Source organism: Pristis pectinata, chromosome 5 (assembly GCF_009764475.1).
Source record: "Pristis pectinata isolate sPriPec2 chromosome 5, sPriPec2.1.pri, whole genome shotgun sequence".
Lineage (NCBI taxonomy): Eukaryota > Metazoa > Chordata > Chondrichthyes > Rhinopristiformes > Pristidae > Pristis > Pristis pectinata.
The window spans coordinates 87,225,006-87,249,133 of record NC_067409.1 but is presented as its reverse complement, the minus strand read 5'-3'; the positions used below and the strand labels follow the sequence as shown (position 1 = coordinate 87,249,133).

Sequence of the window (24,128 nt, the reverse complement as noted above, 5' to 3'; positions counted from 1 at the left end):
ATCAACCTAATCTGCAAGAGACATTGATATAATTCCCACGAAAACAGTGTTTTCCATTCTCTTTCCGGTATGAACAGTGTCATATTTGAGAGCTAACAAAGGCAGATATAAACTACAGGAAATTGGGAAGCACTTTTGCAGCTATCAGCTGTAGACCAGAACCAAAACTATATTTAGCTCAATCATTCTTAAATGGTCTCTCTTTATTGCATTTGTACTCACCTGCTCAAGAAAGAGTTCATTTGTTGAAGGCACAACGTTAGCACCTTAAGTTTCAGATCGTCACTGATTTGAGCAGCCACCTGTAGATTTTGTTCAAACATCTGAAACAAAACATGAGTGCATATCAAACATTCTACACATTTCCAAACTTTATGGCTCCAAAAATCAGTAGCAAAGCAACTATTTACCAATATGAAGAAATTGCTGGCCTGTGCAAGCAGGAGTCTGACTAGCAGGACTATATACACCTATTCATTTATACTTTCCTGTCCTGTGTTATTACAAGCACATCAGATTGCGCTGGACAAGGTGCAGAAAAGATTCCCCAGGATGTTGCCTGGGATGGAGCGTTTCAGAGATGAGGAGAGACTAAATATGGTGGGTTGTTTCCCTTGGAGCAGAAGAGGCTGAAGGGAGACCTAAAAGAGGTATACAAAATTCTGAGGGCCACAAATAAGGTAGATAAAAGGAAACCCTTCTCCATGGCAGAACTTTCTAAAACTAGAGGCCATAGGGTAAAAGGTAAAAGGTTTAGAGGAGATCCTCTGAAGAACTTTTTCACCAGTGTACTTGAAATCTGGAACACATTGTCTGAGTTTGAGCAGAGGCAGATACTCTCACAACATTGAAGCAGTATCTGGATGAACACTTGAATCACTTGACTAAGTGCTGGCAAATGAGATTTGTATAGATACATAGTTGATGGTTGGTGTGGACATGGTGGGCCAAAGAGCTCACTTCTGTGCTATACGACTCTGACGGACACAATATGCAGGTATACACGATATACAAAACAAACTAATTCCTTAACATTACCAACAGCATTAGTGACCAAAATGTTATGTGCCAAAGTAAAGGCAGAAGTTCATGAGAATCTCACAAGGATTCCAAAGCACTTGTTAAATGCACAACAGAGAAATGATAATAATGAGCAGTGATATGGTTCAGGCCTGTTCTGTAAAATGAAATGCAAATATGGAAATGAGCCTCTCTATTTTAAAATGGGCACGCAAGTTTTGAAAAAGCGTGAAATCAATTAGGACCAGTCTAACTTGAGTAACAAAATGCTACCAGAGAAGAAACAGAAGAACACAAGAAACAGATGCAGGAGTGGGCCACAAGTCCCCTTGTGTCCCCTCCACCATCCAACAGATCAAACTAATCTCCTTAACTCTTCCTTCCTGCCCAACCTCCATATTCCTTGATTCCCAAGAATTCCAAAATCCATTGATTCCAGCACTGAATATATTCAATGACAGAGGATCAAAAGCCCTCTGGGGTAGATAGACAAGCCTCTGAGCAATTAAATTCTTCCTGTCCTCAGTTCTAATTGTCCAATCCCTTATCTTCAGCTCCTGCTCGAGATCGTGGCCCTGGCAAAGCACCACTTAAACCTCATTGGAATCTTGTATTTCAATGCAATCATCTCTCATTCTTACAAACTCCAGTGCTTGCCATGTTTGTAATTGGTTGCAGCTTAAACACATTTAAGGTGTTAAGAAAAAAAAATGAATATTGAACATTTGCAACAAGTATAAATGAGGAAGTTTAAAATACCTGAAATACAATAGCTGGTAGTGTGGTTTGATAGTATCCATCCTGATCCGCTTCTGGCTCTTGTTCCTTTTTCCAATCCTTCTTGTCAGTTTCAAGTGCTTTCCGTAGCCATCCAATAATATTAGACTATAAAATGAAAGTTCTCATTATTTTGCCATTTCCCTTGGACAAGCTGAAGCATGAATAATGGATCAGAGACAAGCCAAGGATAACCAATGTAGTAAAAACTTAAGAACAGAGCAGAGATTTGGAGCAGGAGATGATCCTGACCAATAGACCTGCTCAGTAGCTTTCAAGGCTTTAAAATTAAAACATAAACACTAACTGAGATTACAAAATCCTCAAATGAAGTTACACACTAAACATTTTTAATTAAGCTGAAGGTTAATTTTTTTTTACAGCGTGGTAACAGGCCCTTCCGGCCCAACGAGTCCGCGCCACCCATTTTTTTTAAACCCAAATTAACCTACCCGTATGTCTTTGGAATGTGGGAGGAAACCGGAGCACCTGGAGGAAACCCACGCAGACACGGGAGAACGTACAAACTCCTTACAGACAGTGACGGGAATCAAACCCCGATCGCTGGCGCTGTAATAGCGTCGCGCTAACCGCTATGCTACCGTACCGCCCCATATTATGTTGAGAGAGAGAAATCAGGAGGTTTATTGGGATCTATAATTAAGGACCCGGTGACAAAGTATTATGAAAAGTTTGAGCTGATCAGAAACATGGATTTGTAAAACAAAAATACATAATGCCAGAAACACCCAGCAGGTCAGGTAGCATCTATGGAAAGAGCAGAGAGTTAACTGTCCAGAACCCTTTGTCAGAACTGGCATTGAGGGAAAAGAAGCTAGTTTTAAGTTACAGAGCAGGATGGATTGGACAAAGGGAATATCTATGATAGGGTCAGGCAAGGATATTGACCATCTTGATTTTACCATTTCCCTCACTCACTCAAACCTACCCCCTCCTGAACCTGCCACAATCTGCTCTCGAAGAATCCCGATATCATCATCAAACTCACTGACAAAGGTGGCACGGTTTTAGTTTAGCGAACTGACCTCTACCTTGCAGAAGCCAGATGTTAGCTCTCAGACACATCCTCACACCTCACTCTGACACCACCACCGAACATCAGGCCATTGCTTCTGCACAACTATGGATCTCGTTTCCTCTGGTGATCTTCCCTCCACAATTTCTATCATTGTGGTGCCTCAGGCACGCAGAGCCCACTTGTACCTTCTGCCCAGGAACCACAAACAGGACCATCTGACCTGCCCACTGTTTCAGCCTGCTCTTTCCACACTTGATTTCTTTCTTGACTCCATCCTTCCTCCTCTGCTCTAGTTCCTTCACATCTGTGATATCTCTATTTCCGTCCATCACTTTGAGAAGTTTCTAGTTCTCTCTGGTCCTAATCAGCTCATGTTTACCGTGGATCCCTCTACACCTCCATCCACTCCAGAGTGGTCTGAGAGACGTTGGCTTCTTCCTTGAACAGTTCCCCTCTACCAACACACTCGAACAAGTTCTCCTTCAACTCCATTCATTTTCTCTGCACCAATGCTGCAGTTCTGGGAACTTGCTTGGAACGAGCTTTGCCTGCCTCATTCTGGGATGTGGAATAGTCCTTGTTTCACTCTAACTCTTGCTCTACTGTCAGCTATCTTTCTGGTACACCGATGACCGCTTTCGTGCTGCTCTCTGCACTCCTACAGATCTTCAAAATTTCATGACTTTAACTGGCATTGTCCACCCTGTTTTCATCTTCAGTCCAGCTCTGATTCTTCCCTTCCCTTTTGATCTGTACAACATCCATAGGCTAGTGACAAGCCTACAGATTCCCACAGTTATCTCAACCATACTTCCTCTCACCCTACCTCCTGTAAAGGCTCCATTGCATTCTCCCAGGACCTCTGCCTTCATTGTACTTCCACTGATGACAAGACTTTAATCAATGAGAAAAAACTTCAAAAAGACCAGTTTGATCCTTAGTTCCTAATATATGTAAACAGCTAACATTGTAAGTAAATTTCATCATCTTAAAATTAGCAAAAGCTAAAAAGAAAAAAAAAGAAAAAAAGTGGAGAAAAGATTCAGCTGGAGGGTTTCAGAAAGATTCAGTATGCTAATGCAACCGGACACACTCTTGACAAATTAAACCCGCACAAAGGCAACACAATGCTGGTCATAAATATACAACTGAATGCAGTCGACTTAACTTTAATGAGTATTTCAAAATGACAGTATAGAAATTCAATACCATTACAGAGATTTTCTCTTGCCAGTGAAAAAATGTTAGAGTGAAACATGATTAATAACCACCTCCCAACTGTTTCATGTGACTACAGAAATTCATTGAGGATTTTCCTGTTGTGAACCACCTTTGCGCCCCTAATATGATTTCAAGATGCATGGGTGTGATGTCATTTCTCATGCAATGCTCCTTCTGGAGCATTGCAGAAGAACTTGGTCCAAATTATTCCAGGATCTATCATTGATGGTCCTTCTGGCACAACTAGATCTTCTCACTCTAACACAGGATTGGGATCTGTCAAATTAAATTCTTTCCTTATCTTTCATACCTCTGACACCACTACTTGATGTCACCCCTGACTTCCACCCCATCTTGAGACCCAGCCTCCAAACTGGTTACAGACCTAAACACCCTTTCCCTATCCTCAGCCACAATCCTGGTCCCTCCCCCACCCCACCTCCCATCTTTGTCTAGCATAATTTTCTTATAGTCGATTCAGCTTAATCATAGTGTGATTTTCCAAGTGCACTATTGATTTTAATCCAAAATTATCTGAGAATTCCCTTAACTATCTTGACATCTTAAACAGGCTGGCTCTTCATTAAATGTTTTCATCCTTTAAGCTTATTGACTTAAAGGGTGAAGGAACATTTAGTGAAGAGCCAGCCTGTTTAAGAAGATGCGCAAGTCAAAATTGCAATTCATCAAAACCAAAATTTACCCTCAACTATAGATTTTATATATACATCTAGATGCCCAGAACACAATTGCCAATCTACACACCAAAATTAAATTTGTCTCCCATTAAAGATATTAAATAATCAGTAACAAAACAGCATTTTTCCATGTTAAAGATGAAGAACTCTTAGAAATAAAGGTGCAGTGTCATTTTACTTGATTGGACATTTAGAATGGTTGTCAGTTAAACTTTTATGGTCCATACATATCAATTTTGTACCTTTGTTAGATTTATATAAAGATCAAATTGTGTACTTGCTCCTTCATTCAGACTTTTGACTTAACAGCAAAATATGGAAAATATAACGATAAATCTTTCATCTTTTTAGTATGAGTAAAAGTAGAGGTTTCACTCCACTGCCCTTTGCTTTTTAGAGGCTCTGTACTTACAGTAAGAGTTGTCATGTATTTGCTGAGAAGCATATTGGCCATATCATTTGAAAGTAACGGTTCCAGGGTCTTCACGTCTACTTCTGGAGCAAGATCTGGGTGTCCCATCATATCCTCACTATACAGAAAATATATCGAAATGCAAAACACAATTCAAGTCAGCAACTAAGATCAAAGGTAAAGTTCCACAAGCTATTGCTAACAAAATTTAGTAGCTTACTATGGCAATCGTACAAATTTAGATTGAATCTGTAGTACTCCAATTAGTTTTGAGCATCCCACTTCAAGGAGGATAAACTGGTCTTTGAAAGAATGCGCTGTAGGTTTTGTGGTTTAATAGGAACACACCTAACTTTCCTCTCTTCCACCCACCTATTAGCTACCTTTTTCTGCAACTTGCTGACTCCCTGAGAAAGTGGACCAAAATGGAAGTTTGCCATACTAGAATAAATTACAAGAGAAAAGTTATGGTCTTATACAATGCACAAGGAGAGATTTAATCAAGGTGTATAATATTGCAAAGCCTGACAGAAAGGACCCATTCTCCTTAGTAGAGATGTCAGTAATAGGGGACGTAAATTTAAGTTAATCAGTAGAAACACATGAGAATTGAGGAATACATTTTGTTTTAAATGCAGAGACTGGTTGGGAGATGGGCAAGGGAAGGGGGTCTGGAATTAATTACCTGAAGAGTGGAACGGAAACCTGCAAAACATTTAAGTAGTACCTGAATGCGCTGAGGTGGTGTAACCTACAAGACTGTTGACTGAGGTGGTAAGTCAGATTCATACAAATGGACCATGTCCTTTGGGCAGCATGAATATGATGAACTGAACAGTGTCCTTCTGTATTGTAAATACGATTTGATGTCAAGCACCACTAAATCAAATTCTCACCTCTGATACGTATTTAGAACCCAAGTCAAAAGTGAAACAATTTCATTGGCCTCCAGATCCTCAGATGCAAGTTCTTCCACACGTGCCACTAGAGCCTGGTGATACAAATTCTGAAGCCTTCTGAAGATGTTGTAGTGAGGGGGAAAACACTGCACCATCAAGTTCTTCATGACCCGCAAGTCCTCAAGAACATATTTGCGTGTGAGCTCTAAGTGACGCACAAGCCACATTTTATCTAATTCTCGTGTATCAGACTGACTGGCTTCAATTCGATTAGCAACAGTCTGTTCTAAAACTGCAAACAATTTGTTTTTCCACTCTTTTGGTCTGCCAGGAGGAATGAACCCGGTCTGCTTCTGCCGGTCAAGCATTTTCTTATCAATTTTTTCTTCTCTCTCAATGATTCGAATCATTGAGACAAGTTGGGCTGGATCACTGCGGACTGTCACTGAGGACCTTTGTACCAGCATCCAAATCTGCTTGCCCATTTGCTCAGAGAGGTTCTGCACCTCAGTAAAATAGGCCCGAATTAGTTTCATATCATGCATATTCTTGCTATCCATACGATATTGCTCATACATTAGATCATCACGGGAGCACTCTAGGTCCATCAGCTTTCGGTGGGCTAAAAGCAGTTCTCCTCGTTCAATTAGTTCATAGGCTTCCTGCACAATCTCTGGAACTGAAAAACAGATAAGTAATATTAGCTGGTGTGTTATCACGGGATTAGCAACAAAATTGATTTAAAATATTATTAATGTTCAAAAGTATATTCTATTAATTATCATAATTTCAAAATGGGTTATAACATTTGTGGTTACTACAGTTAAGAGAGCTCATAATTTGAAGAAGGGACATTTTAAAGCAAAACTCTGAAGCTAATGGACCGCTTCTGCAGTGCTAGTCTATATGATGTTAAATTTATTAAAAAAAATAATTTGGGCAATATCTGCAGTTTAATTCAGATAAATGTAAGGTGTTGCATTTTGGAAAGGTAAATCCAGATAGGACTTTCACAGTGAATGGCAGGGCCCCAGGATGTGTTGTAGAACAGGAGGGGCCTTGGAATGCTATAATCATACAGGATCCTGGTGAGACCATATCTGGAGCAGTGTGTGTAGTTATGGTCTCCTTACCAAAGAAAAGGAACATCAGCTACAAGGGGAGTGCAGCAAAGGTTCATCACATTGAGTCCTAGGACGGTAGCACTGTTGTACAAGGAGAGAGTGGGTTGACTAGGCCTATATTCACTAGAGTTTAGAAGAATGAGTGCAGATATCATTGAACCATTCAAAATTCTGATAGGCTGAACAGACTGGATGCAAGGTTCATGTTTTCCTTGGTTGGGGGTTCTGGAGCGAGAGGTCAGTCACAAAATACCGGGCAAAGCGCTTAACACTGAAATGAGAAGTTTCTTCACTCATTGGGTGGTGAACCTATGAGGTTCTCTGCCACAGTGGAGCCTAAGTCACTGAATAGATAAGAATTAGATAGATTTCCAGATGCAGAAAGCATCTAGGGATAGGGGAATATTGTGTTAAAACAGAGGATCAGCCATGATTGTGTTGAATGGTGGAGCTTTCTCAAAAGGGCCAAACAGACACTAATGCTCCTTTTTTTTTTAAAAATGTTTTTATGACATTACCAAAGTTCCTACATTTAAGGTACAAGACCGCAATGGAAAAGAAGGGAACAATTATTATGTAAAAGTTCACAATAATCTGAAATTACTTGATTGAAGGAAGGATCATGGAAACAAATTCAATAGTAATTGATTAAATGGATCTGAATATTTACCTAGGGAAAAGACCTGTGGGTAAGTGGAATTATTTGGATATCCCTTTCAAAAGGATGGGCCAAATACCCTCTTTCTGTGTGAAGTAATTCTATGATGTAGTACTATACACAGAATAAAACCTGCATGGCTCCAAAGTTCAACTACAAAGGCCTGATGGACTTCTGACATTTGTTGAGCACAGAATTACTACATTACATTTTAAGATAAATATGCTTAAGAATTCATCCTTGAAATGACTCTCAGAAGGCATAGCAATGCAAAAAACTATGGGAAAATAATTGCTGCCTTATAGTAGCAAGAGTGCAAAAAACTTTTCTTTCAGTGATTCTAGTTAGGTCACAGCCTTCCCCAGCTAAATGTGGAAATGCATCTTATGCTTCTTTCCAATAATTACTTGTTCCTTAATATGGCTTATTAACCAGTGAATCATATTCACCCAGTGATGCTCATCAGAACAATATTTTGACGCTGTTTAGATTTTGTACTGTCATTACTAATTAATACGCTGACACATTGAACACAGCATTTCTAAGACTTTTAGATCACATGTGGTTCAATTGTATGGGCTAACCAATTGCCATTTTAAAGTTGTATAAAGCTGTATAAATACAAGTAATTAAAAATGCCTGCACCCACATTTGTGAGTATCAGCTAGGACTCGCTTGCAACAGGTCTCATCAAGTTGGAAAGTTCAAGTCCCACTCCAGGGTTAAACACAAAATCTAAGCAGACAATCCAGAAGTATACCAAGGCAATTCTAAGTTGTCAGAGGCATTTCATTTCACTTGAGACTAATTGGCTCATGTCTTGGCCAACATTTATTCCCTCAGCCAATGTCACTAAAAATTGATTTTCATTGTATTGGTGCTTGTAAATTGGCTGCTGGGATTACAATAGTGACTAAACTTCAAATTATTTCATTTGCCATATAGTGTTTAAAACATATTGACATCATGAATGTCATTGAGAAATAGAATTGTTTGATAAAATTGCTGACTGTCAACTTACAACCCAAGATGCTTTCACCCCGAAATTATTCCACTGCCCGCCCACCCCCCCCCCCAAATCAGACCACCCACCCCCTTATCTGCCATTTCACCTGACCTATCATTCGAGAACCATCATTAGCAAAAATCCAAATGATAGGAATTACCCGAGAAAATGTTTTTCAGGTTTTCGACAGCCGCTGCCAGCTGGCTATGCTGAACCACAGCATCTTTCACATCCTTCAGGTTCTCTATAGTGTTAATGCTCTGTCTCCAGTCCTTACTGACATCTGCCAAGGAATGCTGTATGTCCTTAACATCATTCAAAGCATTGTGAAGCTGACTGAGACCCGTCCGTACTCCATCCAACTGGGACTGGATAGCTGCCTGAAAAGACAATTATAAAGAACGGTATGTTAAGACTTGCATGGCAGAAACAAAACTAATTCCAGAAGCTCCTGGGAAAAAATTCAAAGCTTGAAGCAGCCAACATAATCAAAGACCCCGCCCGCCTGGGTCATTCTCTCTTCTCCCCTCTCCCATCAGGCAGAAGATACAGGAGCCTGAGGGCATATACAACCAGGCTCAAGGACAGCTTCTATCCCACTGTGATAAGACTATTGAACAGTTCCTTTATATGCTGAGATGGACTCTTGACCTCTCAATCTACCTTGTTATGACCTTGCACCTTATTGTCTACCTGCAATGCACTCCCTGTAGCTGTGACACTTTAGTCTGTATTCTGTTATTGGTTTTACCCTGTACTACCTCAATGCATTGTGCAATGAATTGATCTGTATAAACGGTACACCAGACAAGTTCTTCACTGTACCTCGGTACAAGTGACAATAATAAACCAATACCAATAAGTCCAGTTTCTGAACAATGTGATATTCCCATGATTGATATGGTAGACATACTATTTAACATATTTTGGAAACCACAGATTAACACATATGAGAGCTCTTATTTTCTATGCATGGCTGTGGTTTAAATTTTGAACACACACACTTTGAAGCTTAAAACCATAGACAATTCTACTCTGAAGCATTTTTCTCTGTTCATTTGCAGAGTCACAGCTGATACATGTATATTAGCAGAAGCATTCTGTTTCCACGATATAACTTCTACCACATGCGATTTAGGGCTAAGCAAGTTCTTGATCACGGATGCATTACATATCAATGATGCAGCATTGAAAAAATACAAACCTCAAAATGAAGATCATTTAAAATTTAGATTAATTATCTTCAACATAATTAGTTTGTATTGTAAATAGATGCATAAAAATAGCAACTTTCACTATGCAATTGTCATTGAAAATGTTCCTGAGTAATTAAGACTGTAAATCCTTCTATAGAACAATTAATTACTGAAATATTTAAACTTTATCCACCTAAGGTATCTTCTAAATGGAAGGAGTTCGCATCATTTAAGTTAATTAAAATCTGAAAATATATTTATTACTTAAACAAAATGTTAAAAACAAGACTGAATGTCAGCAGAAAAGAAGAAACCAAGTCTGTACAGTATTAGAATAGCTTTAAGAAATATCTGTATTGAAGTCCTGGACTTGTTGCTTTCTGTCAATGTTGGCCCTGCAGTGGAAGATATCAGTCTTCAAGTAGCCAACTTTGACACAGGAAATTGACTAGTTATTAGTAAAATTGCTGTTTATACAGTAATGCAATAGACACATTGGAGGTTTTTTTTAGTTACATGCAAATGAATGCTTCCTCTTCACTTGGTGTACATACCTTTAGTCTGGCCTCCACAGAGGCCTTCTTCCGAGCTTCTCGCCTGCGATACTGCTCCACTTTGTCCAGTTGATCAGGTCGTTGAAGCATTCCAGCCACTCGCTGTGCAGCTGTCGACACAGCTTCCCTATCAGTTTCTTCCATGTTCACAACGTCTACTGCAAGAGCATTTAAGTCCTTTGGGATATTTATTTAAGTCAAATTACATTTTACACATTCTAACATTTTCAGACATTTCATGCCATTTCATTCAATCTTTTGATTTTTGCACGTCTCACAATGAAAAGGAAGCTTTTGATGATTGCCCAGTTGGCTAGGCACCAACGGGCAGACCTGTCATTTGCACTAATACCCAACAAGCCAACTTGAAAGAGCAAGGTAGACTGCTTGTGGTAGTAACTAGTAACGTGGCTGTCCATGTGGGAAAAGTGTGATGTGACCATTTGGGAGGGGGGGGGGGGGGGGGGGGGAGGAAGGGTGTACATTCTGTTTCAAAATCAAATTGAGCAACATGAAATAAGAGTCAAGGTGATGGTTTCTGCATGTATCAAGCATCTAGCTGAAGAAATATACACACAGTCACCAAAACTACAACAGACAACCTGCTCCTACTCAATGTCAATGACTCTTTTCAGGCAGGCAAATCAGTGATTGGAAAGAACCCTCTAAATTTCTCATCCTCCCCAAATGCCAACTTCATGACAATACTTCCCTACAAAGCAAAGGACATCTTCACTTTCACACAACACTATCTGCGATCTTGCCAAGGACCAAGAAAGAATCAAAGAGATTTAAAGAGCATCATCAATAAGATGCTTACACTAACTGAAGTACCTTCATGAATTCTATCTCAGTTTATTCATGGTTGATTTCACCAAATTTTTGGAGACAGCAGGGATGCTGCCAAGTCCAAAGGAACCCAACCCATGTGTGTCAGGTTGAGGTCGAGTCAGGTATTTATTCTGATATGACATGCAGGCTGGGCCATACCATTCCAGGCTGCCTTGGAACTTCATTCAAGTCAAGATGATTTGCTTGGCATTATGGCATTTGTGGAGCATACTTGAAATAGATGTGTTTCCAACAATAGTTGGTTTAGACCAGGAATGGAAATTTGTGTGTTCTGGATCGAATCAGGTTTTAATTTTATATATGATTACACCTCTCCTAAGAAAATCAGAGGGTATAGGGATTGGTTACAAAAGCAGACAAAACAAAGGATCAGCCATGTTATTGAATGGCAGAGTTGGCTGGAGTGTACAGCTTATGCCTACTTATATTCCTTAAATTTTCATAAATAAAAAATGCTGGAGATATTCAGCAGATTACGCAGCATCTATAGAAAAAGAAATGGAGTTAACGTCTGTGATAGGATGGAGACCAAAGTTGTCTGGAGGACACAATGTTTTTGGAGCCACCTAGTTAGAGATATGAGAACAGAGAGGAAAAATAAAGCAGAAGAACATGTTGGAACCATGAGAGACAGAACACATCAGTTGTGGGAAATATGAAACAAAAGAATGCTTGTTCAATTCTGGAAAGACATCTACTGGATAAGAATAAACAGCAAGTCAGCCGCACAAGACTGCTGCACAATTCAAAAGCTGACCTAATCTTGGCCTCAGCACCTCCCTCTGCCCATTCTCTTTCACTACCTTGCAGTTCAAATGTCTGTCAATCTCCAACTTGAATATATTCAATGACTTTGCCTCCACAGCTCTCTCAGGTAAAGAATTCCAAAAAGTCACAACCCTCAGAAGAAATTCCATGTTAAGTGGAGATCCCTTATTCCTTAGTTCTAGATATCCCCATGAAAGGAAATATCTTCTCTATTAATCATCCTCAGACTTGTATGTTTCGACAAGCATAAGCTCAACTTCTCTTCATACATCAACCCCTTCATCCCACACAACATTCTTGGTCCAGTTTTGTCCACATCCTGTAAAATTGTATCAAAACTTTCATTCTTTTACATTCCACATTCCTTACAATAAACTAATTATTTGTTGTATCTGCGTACCAACCCTTTGTGTTCAATGCACCAGGCCTCGTAGGTTCCTATGTACTACAACGTCTTGTAATCCCATCCTATTTAAATAGGAACTTGTTTTTCATTTTTTCCTTCAAAACCCAAAGTGAATAGATAACCTCAAATTTTCCCACATTATATTCCATCAGGCAACTTCATGTTTCTACATCCTTTCTACATCCCTTTGCAAACTCTGTGTCCTCCTCAATATTTCTTTCATCAGCAAATTTGGCTACAGTACATAGTCATTGTAGGTATGTTCTTTCAATTCAACACTGTCCTTAACTCCTTTAGTTAGCCACCTATGGTGCACAAGACATTGGATGAAATAGAACAATATAGAAAGAAGAGTAATTTTGTTTTCAAATCCAGCAGTTTTCATTGTACAGAAGTACTTGGGAACCATTCTTAAAGATTAGTGCATGATACATGACTGCACTCACCCAATCTACCCAATGTCTCATGGATAAATTGTTTTATCAATTTTTTTTTGCTTGCAACCTAGTGTAAAATAAATGCCTAGTTCCATGATTCATCAACAAGATGATTTTATGTAATTGTAACAATTAAGCTGGAGGAAAATTCATCTCTCTCATGCACTTCGATTACAAACATTAAATTCCACACATTGCTACACAGTTAGTATACCATTATAGGCATCATAAAGCTCAGAATGACCTCTGCAAGTAACACCTTTGGCACTATGGTTTAAGGCAAAAAAACTCAACTGTGAATCACTGGACTATAATTTTTTTTAAAAGATAACATTTTAAGATGCCGTTCACTTTAGTAATTTCAAGCAACTCCCAAGATCCGTAATTATTAATATTTTTATATATAAATAAAAATCATGCACTGGTTTAGATCAAATAAGGTATAATATTTGCAATACATCACACTCACTTCAGTTTTCTGCTAATTTCTGGAGACTTCTGATGCTTGAGGTTCAACCTGCATTAGAAAAACAAACATCATTTAGTTAATGCAAATAGAACGTGACTATTATTGCAGTTTGAAATACATGTCACTTATCCTTTTTTTGCTTCCAAACCTTGATTGTGCAATGAGGTACAGTGGCATGCAAATGTTTGGGCACCCCTGGTCAAAATTCTGTTACTGTAAATAGCTAAGCAAGTAAAGATGACCTGATTTCCAAAAGGCATAAAAGTTAAAGATGACACATTTCTTTAATATTTTAAACAAGATTACTTTTTTATTTCCACCTTTTACACTTTCAAAATACAAAAAAGGAAAAGGGCCCGAAGCAAAAGTTTGGACACCCTGCACGGTCAGTACTTAGTAACCCCCCCTTTGGCAAGTATCACAGCTTGTAAACGCTTTCTGCAGCCAGCTAAGAGTCTTTCAATTCTTGTTTGGGGGATTTTCACCCATTCTTCCTTGCAAAAGGTTTCTAGTTCTGTGAGATTTGTGGGCCGTCTTGCATGCACTGCTTTTTTGAGGTCTATCCACAGATTTTCAATGATGTTTAGGTTGGGGGACTGTAAGGGCCATGGCAAAAACCTTCAGCTTGTGCCTCTTGAGGTAGTCTATTGTGGATTTTGAGGTGTGTTTAGGATCGTTATCCTTTTGTAGAAGCCATCCTCTTTTCATCTTCAGTTTTTTTTTCACAGACGGTGTGATGGTTTGCTTCCAGAATTTGCTGTATTTATCGGAATTCATTCTTCCTCTACCAGTGAAATGTTCCCTGTGCCACTGCTGCAACACAAGCCCAAAGCATGATCGATCCACCCGTGCTTAACAGTTTTCATGAAATTCTGCACCCTTTTTTCTCCAAACATACCTTTGCTCATTGCAGCCAAAAAGTTCTGTTTTAACTTCATCAGTCCACAGGATTTGTTTCCAAAATGCATCAGGATTGTTTAGATGTTCCTTTGCAAACTTCTGACACTGAATTTTGTGGTGAGGACGCAGGAAAGTTTCGAGAAAAAAGGGTGCAGAATTTCATGAAAAGAACACCTCTCCAATTGTTAAGCACGGGGTGGATCGATCATGCTCTGGGCTTGTGCTGCAGCCAGTGGCACGGGGAACATTTCACTGGTAGAGGGAAAATGAATTCAATAAATACCAGCAAATTCTGGAAACAAACATCACACCGTCTGTTTAAAAAAAAGCTGAAGATGAAAAGAGGATGGCTTCTACAAAGGGATAACGATCCTAAACACACCTCAAATCCACAAATAGACTACCTCAAGAGGCACAAGCTGAAGGTTTTGCCATGGCCCTCACAGTCCCCCCGACCTAACATCATCGAAAATCTGTGGATAGACCCCAAAAGAGCAGTGCTTGCAAGACGTCCCAAGAATCTCACAGAACTAGAAACCTTTTGCGAGGAAGAATGGGCGAAAACCCCCAAACAAGAAGTGAAAGATTCTTAGCTGGCTGCAGGAAGCGTTTACAAGCTGTGATACTTGCCAAAGGGCGTGTTACTAAGTACTGACCATGCAGGGTGCCCAAATTTTTGCTTCGGCCCTTTTCCTTTTTTGTTATTTTGAAACTGTAAAAGATGGAAATAAAGAAGTAATCTTGTTTAAAATATTAAGAAATGTGTCATCTCTTAACTTTATGCCTTTTGGAAATCAGGTCATCTTTTACTTGCTTAACTATTCACAGTAACAGGAATTTTGACCAGGGGTGCCAAACTTTTGCATGCCACTATACATGCTTCCTTCCAGCACCCTCTCTGTGTTTTAAACTAAGAAGCCTCACTCCATCTCCTCTTATGTGCATTATTTACTAAACTCCTACAATATTCTGGCTTTTAAAGCTCAAGCCCAAAATCAATGAACTACCAGTTTTACTTTTAACCTTTAATCTTGTTGTGTTGTACCAGCTTTTGCCCATTAGTTTTGCCCATTTCCCATTAAGCAATGTGTTGAAGCACATAATATAATATTAAAGAAAATATTATATGCTTGATGGATGCACGTCTTGCTTATTGTTTGATGGCAGCAGGAGCATGTGCTGCTGTTGTTCTTTCTTCCCAGTCAGCTCAGAGTTGTAAACACAAATTACAAAGTATTATAGGCACGATTGCCATAACGCCAAGCTCCATCATTTTGAAAAAACTAATTTTATTCTGATTAAATTGCAATTATGTAGATTGGAATAATGCAGGAAGCAAAGAGCAGAAAGACATAAATGAGTTGAGGTGCAGAAACACGGAGCGAGAACCTAACTCAGTAAAAAAATTCTAATGTTGAGCACAGCAGCTAAATGAATGTGAGGAATGCCCTATCTTTTTAAAAAATTGTATTTATTCAGGAAAGCAGAAATTTATCAGCTGCAGAAAATCAACAAACTGCAAGATGAGAAAAATTTCCAGTTTCATACATCAAAATACTGTCACTGTTAATGGAGAAGTCATTTTCAAAATGCAGATACATTCCTCAAAGTAACAACAAAAATGCAGTTACAATTTTACTGCATGAAAATAATTAGCACAATATCAAGAAAAAATTCTCAGAACTTATCTGAAAAAAGGAAGTCAATTGTGTAATTTGGAAACGTTAAAAAACAATAAATTAGGTATATGTGCAAATAAATGATAAACATTATATTTTCATTCTGATATCAGTAGCAGGTATTTCCCAGAGTATTCCTATCAACCTGTCCAATCAACCTGTACAAGTTAAACAAAAATAAATTTTGCTGTCTTCAGTAACCATAATACTGGTGTATTTACCAGGCACTTCTCTGTTACAAAGATTAAATCCACACGAGTAATTCCGTAACAGCAACATCTCACTCAACATCAGCAAAACTAAAGAGCTGATTGTTGACTTCAGGGAGGGGAAGGAGGGTGAACGTGCACCAGTCTACATTGGGGGAAATCAGTGGTGGAGAGTCAGCAGCTTTAAATTCCTGGGTGTTAACATATCAAATGACTTATCCTGGGCCCAGCACATAGATGCAATCATAAGGAAAGCGCACCAGCGTCTTTACTTTCTTAGGAGGTTAAAGAGGCTCGGCTTGTCACCAAACACTCTAACAAACTTCTACAGATGTACTGTTGAAAGTATCCTGACTGGTTGCATCATGGTCTGGTACGGCAATTCGAATGTGCAGCAACACAAGAAGCTGCAGAGAATAGTGGACTCTGTCCAATACATCATAGGCACATCCTTCCCCACCACTGGTAGTATCTGCAGGAGGTGCTGTCTCAAGAAGGCAGCATCCACATCAAAGATCCCCACTATCTAGGCCATGCCTTCTTTTCGCAGCTACCATCGGGAAGGAGGTACAGATGCCTGAAGTCTCACACCACCAGATTCAAGAACAGCTACTCTCTTTAAACCATTCAGTTCTTGAACCAACTGGCAAAATCCTAATCACCATTACAGTTTAAGCAACACTTGAGCAACACCAAGACAATTCTGATCACTTTGCACTAAAATGGACTTGTTTTTTTTTTGTTCTACATTGTGTTTTCTTGTAAAAAAAAATTGTGTATAATTTTTGTTTAATTTCTGTTTTTCTTGTGAATGCTGCTTTTTATGATGCTATGTGCCTGTGATGCTGCTGCAAGTAAGATTTTCATTGCACCTATGCATACATGTACTTGTGTACATAACAATAAACTCGACTTTGATATTGCTACCAGTTAGTATACCATACAGGCATCAAAGCTCAGAATGCCCTCTGCAAATAACACTTCTGTTTGCACTATGGCTTAAGGCAAAGCATAATACTAGTGTAATTATGTACCATAATACATAATGTGAATAACAGGTGGATCATAGAGATTTATGGCAAAGGGGGCAGCTATTCAGCTTATGTCATGTCCAAATATGGACTTTAAAGTTAATCCACTTTCCAGTTCTTAGTCCATAGCCTTAGATTGCAAAAAAAACAGAAGAGAAACAAAGGACTGCAGATACTGGAATCTAGATAAAAAAAAAACAAGACGCTGGAGGAACTCAGCAATAGGAATAGAAAATAGGAACACAATATGCCACCAGGCCCCTCAGCCCTGCCCTGCCAATCAATATGATCACAGCTGATTTATGCCGGACTCAATTCCCTCTCTGCCAGTTCCCCATAACCCTCAATTCCTTGACCTTTCACACAATCATCTATCTCCACCTTAAATATATCTAATGATCTGGCCTCCACCACCCTCAAGGGCAGAGGATTCCAGAGATTCACTACCTCTGAGACAGGAAATTTCTATGCACCTCAGTTTTAAATGACCAGCGCCTTATTTTTCAGCTAAGTTCTGTTGTTTATGACTCTCCCACGAAAGGTTTATTCATTTTAAATTGAATGTGATAAAGATTTCTGCTTCAACCAACTTTTCAGGCAGTGAGTTCCATGCCCCTATCATGTGAAAAAACAAAATTCTCAACCCCCTCTAATCCTTCTACTAACATAAATCTATGGTCCTTCATTTTTGTTCTGTCTAGGAAAGGAAATGGGTGATCTCTTTTCACCATCTAGGCCTCTCATTTTACAAACCTCAATTAAATTATCCAAATTTTCCCTTGTTGCAAAGAAAATAAACTCAACCTAGCCAGCATCTTCTGATCACTATAATTATCCAAACTTAACACCTTCCTCAAATCTTTGGACCCTATAAATTGTAATCACATCCTTTGTGTAGCTTGCATGTCCCTATTGACTTTTACTAATCTTTTTTTAACAGATGAACTATAGAAAGCATCCTATTCAGATGCATCAGAGTGGCATGGCAACTGCTCTGCCCAAGTCCACAGGAATTTGCAGAGAGTTGTGAATGCAATCCAATCCATCACGCAAATCAGCCTTCCCTCCATTGACTCCGCCCACACTTCCCACAGCCAACGTAATCAAGGATCCCTCTCACCCCAGTCATTCCCTCTGCACCCCTCTCCCATTGGGCAGAAGATACACAAGCTTGAAAGCACATACCACCAGACTCAAGGACAGCTTTTATCCCGCTGTTATCAGACTCTTGAATGAACCTCTCATATGCTAGAGATAAATTCTTGATCACCCAACCTACTATGTCGCAGCCCTTGCACTTTATTTGTTTACCTGCAATGCACTTTCTCTGGAGCTGCAACACTACGATGTGCATTCTGTTTGTTTTTTTACTACCTCAATGAACTTGTGTATGGCATGATCTGTCTGGATGGCAGCAAACAAAGGTTTTCACTATGTCTCAGTACACGAGGAAATAATAAACCAGTGTTTAATACAATTCTATCATGACCTCTGTGCTCATGTGTATTCTATACCTCAGCTAATAGAGGTATTGATTCTTGACCATCTTATCTACTTAACCGTCTGCCCTCAGAAAACAGTGAACATGCACTCCAAGAACCATCTGCTCTACACTTTTTAAATGTCTGACTATTGTCAAGCAATTGGAACAAGGAAATGTAAATGGCATACAGCAGGGTACGCCAAGGGTAGTGTAGTTCAGGAATATTATAAACAAGGACGAGCTTGGCTCAGTGATAATGTTTTCACTTCTGAAGGTCAGTAGGTTCAATCCCTGATGTAGAGCTTGAACAGATAAATGTGCTTGACATTTGAATTTCCCCCTTAGGGAGTGCATTTCTGGAGGTGAGACATTCCTAGGAAGATATTAAACTAAGGCCATGTCTACCTGTTCATATGGCATTAAGTTTTCGAAATACCCTTCAAGAATGCCTTCTCCATTCTGATGATATAGTATCGCCCATGAAACAGCAATAAACCCAGTCCTTGTTATTTGTTGATCTGCACTCCATGGATCCACATACTCATGCAACATTGGGAGTGTCAGTAAACACTGGTGTGATCATCCAGAGTCCCTCCCCTATGGCATTTGTGTAATTGGCAGACTTCTGCCAGAGACTTCCCAGGAAAAGGACAGTGTATCCAGCCTCTCCCTAATCACGACATAATAACATGGAACAGAAGCAGGGCTGAGCTCCAAATGTCACGTGCAATGCCTGGAAATCCTCCCAGGCATTCCTCCCATTCTTGCCAGCTTCAGGCAAAGCAATTGCACACCTCAAAAACTCAGAGCAGCAACAATTTGTAACCATTGAGTTGGATCTGTGGTCATTAAGATGAAGGTTTCTGTAGAAACAAAGGAGAATTTCAGCAAGACCCCTCCCTCCCATCACAGTAATCTTATAGTTTACAGAACTATGATTTAGGAATGGGAAGAGGTCACGTTAATACTTCCACACACAAGAGATCCTGAGTGGTATTCACTAGAGGTCTGTATTCTTATCTCATGCGAATAACAAGGACTGAGTATACAAAAAAAATACAATGCACTGCAATGGGGAGCATAACATCCCAAGACCAAAACAACATGTAGCACTGGACTCTGAAATTCTAACACAACCGTGGACACCAACAAAATGCATCACGAGTCCCGCACAGTAATACTTGACAAGATGCGCAAAATTCTGATAATGTGGAACAGCGATGATAAAACAGCGTCAGACACTAAAAGTGTAATGGGATGCAGCGGTTACCATTGGAATTGTAATCCACCCCAGTGCCAAAGGCTGCATTGCTGAATACTGAAGGTTGTGAGACTGCAACAATGCACAGTTATAAAGCCGAAACGGCAACAACATGGGCTCCGAGAGCCTTAAACTACAACAGCAGATGTAGCCAGAGACAATACCGAAACTAACTGCTTCCACCGGCCGCCAGAGCCCGACGCTGCCCTGACACCGACTACCCGTCCCTGCAGAGGCTCTCCTCAGTCTCCCCTGGCCGTGCCTTCCCGAGCGGCACCGCCAGGCCGCAGGTTCCAGCCCCCAGCCCCTCCTCCCTCCCCTCTCCTCCCCCAGTCCCGGGGCCGCCCGCCCCGCAGGGCACCGGGCGCTGCGCGTGGCGGGAAACAATAACGGAATGGAACGTTCACTGACCAGGACAGCGCGCGGACCCCCGCTACGCCGGCCGACCGACCGACCGACCGACCGACACCTGCCCTTCCGGAAGCTGCTGAGCCTGACGGGCAGTGTAGTTCGCACCGCTGAACTGCAAGTCCCAGAATGCTCGGCGATAACGCCCACCCTTGCAATCATTTCCGGCCCTGAAGGGACAAAGTGACATCTCCAAGCTGCTGCGCCAACGATTCACCTGATGTGATGTCTGAGAGCTGCTCAGCTTCGAGCAGCTACAGTGCACTGAAGAGATCCCACTCGCGCAGTCCCTGTAGGATCCTCCACCGTAAGACGAGCAAATCAATGAATCTAGATGAAGGGTCTGGACCCGAAACGTCGACTGTCCATTTCCTTCCATGGGTGCTGCCTGACCCCCTGAGTTCCTCCAGCATCTCGTGTGTTGCTTCAGATTTCAGCATCTGCAGTCCCTTGTGTCTCCTGATTAATGTCTGCCCCTCTCCCAGGTCAACACGCCTAGCATTGAGGCGCCATGAGTTTCTGTTTGCATGCCGAACAACTGATCCTGAAAGTGACCCCTATTTCAAGCTCTTTTGTCAGAAGAGATTGCCAGTTGGGCAAATGAAAAGATTCAAGACTTTTCTCAAAGCTTCTTTGAAAAAAGTGCAACATCCCCACTGACTCCTGGGGATGCATGGGAGATGATGGTTCAACGTGGAGAAGAAGCCCTTGGGATGCCACTGAACACCTACCTCTCCTGAAAGATACCCTCTGCCCCAGTCTGCCGGTCTCACATTGGCCTCATCGGCTACGTCAGAAACCCACAGAACTGAAGTGGAAACAAGTTCTTGATTCCGGGAGACTGCCTACAAATTAGTAATATGAAAATGGGTAGAGGAAAATCTAAATGTCAAAGGGGTAAAATAGTTTGTGCATTTTGAGGGAAATGTGAAGGGTTGCATTAGCATTTTTGTATTCTAATTTAAGCACTGTTGTGCTTACATAGAATTTAAATCAGTGATCAAATCTAAATCAGTGATCAAACTGGACCAGGCACATGTTTATGCTTTAAATAGATCTTCTCAGCTCACTTTATCAACATATTTGTCTATTCCTTTATCCTTCAGATTTTTATCCAACCTCCTTTCGAGGGCATCCTTCTGTGCTATTTGCTTGAATTACACATTGTCGTAGTAGGTTACATATTCTAAATACCCACAGTTAATGGATTGTTAAGAAGATTCCCATGGTAACAATGCATGGTTTTTAAACAGACTTGTGACCTAAAACCACTCAGTGCTTTAATTCACAAAAGATTCAACTACTTTAATTGCAGTTTACAAAGATTCAACACTTTATCCAACATCGCAGTGATATTTACTTAGAAATTTGACTGCAAAGTGACTGTTTTTCAGGTGCTGATTGTCCTGGTAAACAGGAAGTGTATGTGTTCATTACGACTGCAACCCCCCTTTCTGGTTCTTTCCTGATTTAAGCTACAGTTGGGAATGGGGCTTTAACCCAAAATGAACATTGTAATTGAAGAATTTATCTGTCTTGGCCTTGAATATCCTTAATGACTCACCATTCGCAGCTCTCTTTGGTGCATGCAGCCTTCCAAAGATTAAGGAAGTCGTCCTCATCCTAAGACTTCCTATTTCCAGGACTCATCCATCAGGGGGAGACATCCTCACAGTATCTCCACTGCTCTAATGAGATCACCTCTCATTTAGCTAACCAGAGAGCCCAGAGTCTGCTGTGCTGAATCATGGGACAACCCCTTACCTCAAGAATTTATTAATTGAATCTTCACTGCACTACCTCTCCAGAAGCATCTCCTTTGTGAAATGAGGAGACAGAAACTGTGCAGGGTAACCCAGGTATGGTGTCACAGTGACAGTTACTACAAGACACCCTTACTCTAATACTCCATCCCCTTCTCAATGAAGACCAACATTCCATTTGCCTTCCAATTACTTAGTGCACCAGTGTGCTAACTTTCAGTTTCTTTTATGAGAACCCCAGGTCTCTTTGAGCAACAGCAGTTAATAGTTTCACACCAATTAAATAATACTCTTCTATTCTGAGGGATATCTCATGCCCAGTCACACTATCACCTAGGATCATGGCTCAGGCTTCAAGCAATGTCAAGGCATCACTTACCATTGAGGCAGGTGGGGGTTTGGGTTTGCCATCTTTCTTACCCAGCCTCGCCTGATGGGAGGCAGCAATTTTTCCACAGTCCTTTCTGAACTAGCATAGGTGAGGTTGAGACTTGGAGGACTTATGGCTATCGGCCCCCTGCCTTTCCTCAGTTGCCTGCTACTTACCCTGTGGAGCAATCTAGCAAACCATTCATTTGCGTCTCCACCTTTTCAGTGAACTGTCAATAGGCAATATGTGCCATCTGTTCCAGGAATGTCTGCAACCCAAGAATGCAGTTAGGAATGCACAGCTAAGTTTGCGGTTTATTCTGAGCATTCCATGCATGATGATGTTTTGATCTCAGTCACATTGTTGAGTTCTTGTGCTTGATGGAACCCAGGCCTCCTCCTCATAGCTTTGGAAAATGGGTGACCAATACCCAGTTTCCGACACATGTCAGCAATCAAACAAAGAACAACGTTCACTGAAACCTGTCAACAGTTTGTCGACACTTCATAGTAGCTGGGGACTATTTGTGTAAGCAAGGGGCATATCAGGAGAAAGATGAAATAAAAATCCGTGCTACAGAAACAACTTGGAAAATAGAATGAAGCAGAGTTGGAAATAGAGAACATGGTTACTAGAATCTATTCGGCAGACAGTGAACTGATCTGGCTGCCAACTGGAAATTTGGGATGGAATGCTACCTGGCCAGCAGTTCCATCATATTAAATTTAAGTTAAAATTGAAGTTTAATATTAAAGTTCTACAATGTTGAATTTCAATGGAAGGGAAGAGAGGAAGTCATCATCTGACTCCTCACACCCTTGGGGAGAGGTAAATCCCAAGCCATCCTGCCAAGTGTTTTCTTATACTGTATTAATGGAAGCTTTGACAGGTGATAGCCTGAAGTCATGCAAGTTACTATGTAAGTCAAATTCTTTAACTATTTGGCATCAAGCCTGACACTTTCTCTTTATCTGGCCCCTTTTGCTTCTCTCACAGTTGTGTACAATGACATTGGCACACTTTCACAGCTGCCTATTATCTCCAGCTACCTTTCCACAGGTGTGAACTGTTTATGTCTGGGCATTGACAAGTGAGTATCTCTGAGTTTATGGTTTTTGAAGATATCTAATTAAAATAATGATTTTTTTACAATTACCTCAGTAAAAATAAATAACTTGTCTGCCTGACAGAGCTCTGATTTTTTCACCTTTAAACTGGATGATTCCAGATGCTGTAACCAAACTATACCAAAGTAAACAAAATTATCCAATACTTTATGCTGTTAGTTAATATAAATTAGATGAACATTATTTTGTTAAGATTATTACGAATATCATACACGTCTTTGAGACTCTTCATCTGTTGCAAAAATGCACAAGACTATTTCTTGGACAATTGGATCGTATGTTACACTTGGAATGTTTCATTTGATTTGAACTGACAATGTAGCAGTTCAAACTATGACTGTATTGGCCAGGATGCAGACCG

General features: G+C 40.3%; 1 protein-coding gene across 3 annotated transcripts in view; it reads right to left on the bottom strand.

The window, feature by feature from the left end:
* Positions 1-20,672, bottom strand: part of exoc3 (exocyst complex component 3) — a 30,793-nt gene extending 10,121 nt beyond the window's left edge. Inside the window, exons 1-8 of one of the 3 annotated variants that reach the window (XM_052017092.1) lie at positions 20,511-20,672; positions 13,537-13,584; positions 10,605-10,781; positions 9,015-9,234; positions 6,064-6,745; positions 5,168-5,285; positions 1,780-1,905; positions 223-323 (exon numbers count right to left, since the gene is read on the bottom strand). In XM_052017092.1, the coding sequence (XP_051873052.1) occupies positions 223-323; positions 1,780-1,905; positions 5,168-5,285; positions 6,064-6,745; positions 9,015-9,234; positions 10,605-10,748 (1,391 nt within the window). In that variant the 5' untranslated portion in view covers positions 10,749-10,781; positions 13,537-13,584; positions 20,511-20,672. The remainder of the gene's footprint in view (positions 1-222; positions 324-1,779; positions 1,906-5,167; positions 5,286-6,063; positions 6,746-9,014; positions 9,235-10,604; positions 10,782-13,536; positions 13,585-20,510) is intronic. The other 2 variants (XM_052017091.1, XM_052017093.1) reach the window with 2 other exon arrangements.
* Positions 20,673-24,128: the final 3,456 nt, after the last annotated feature.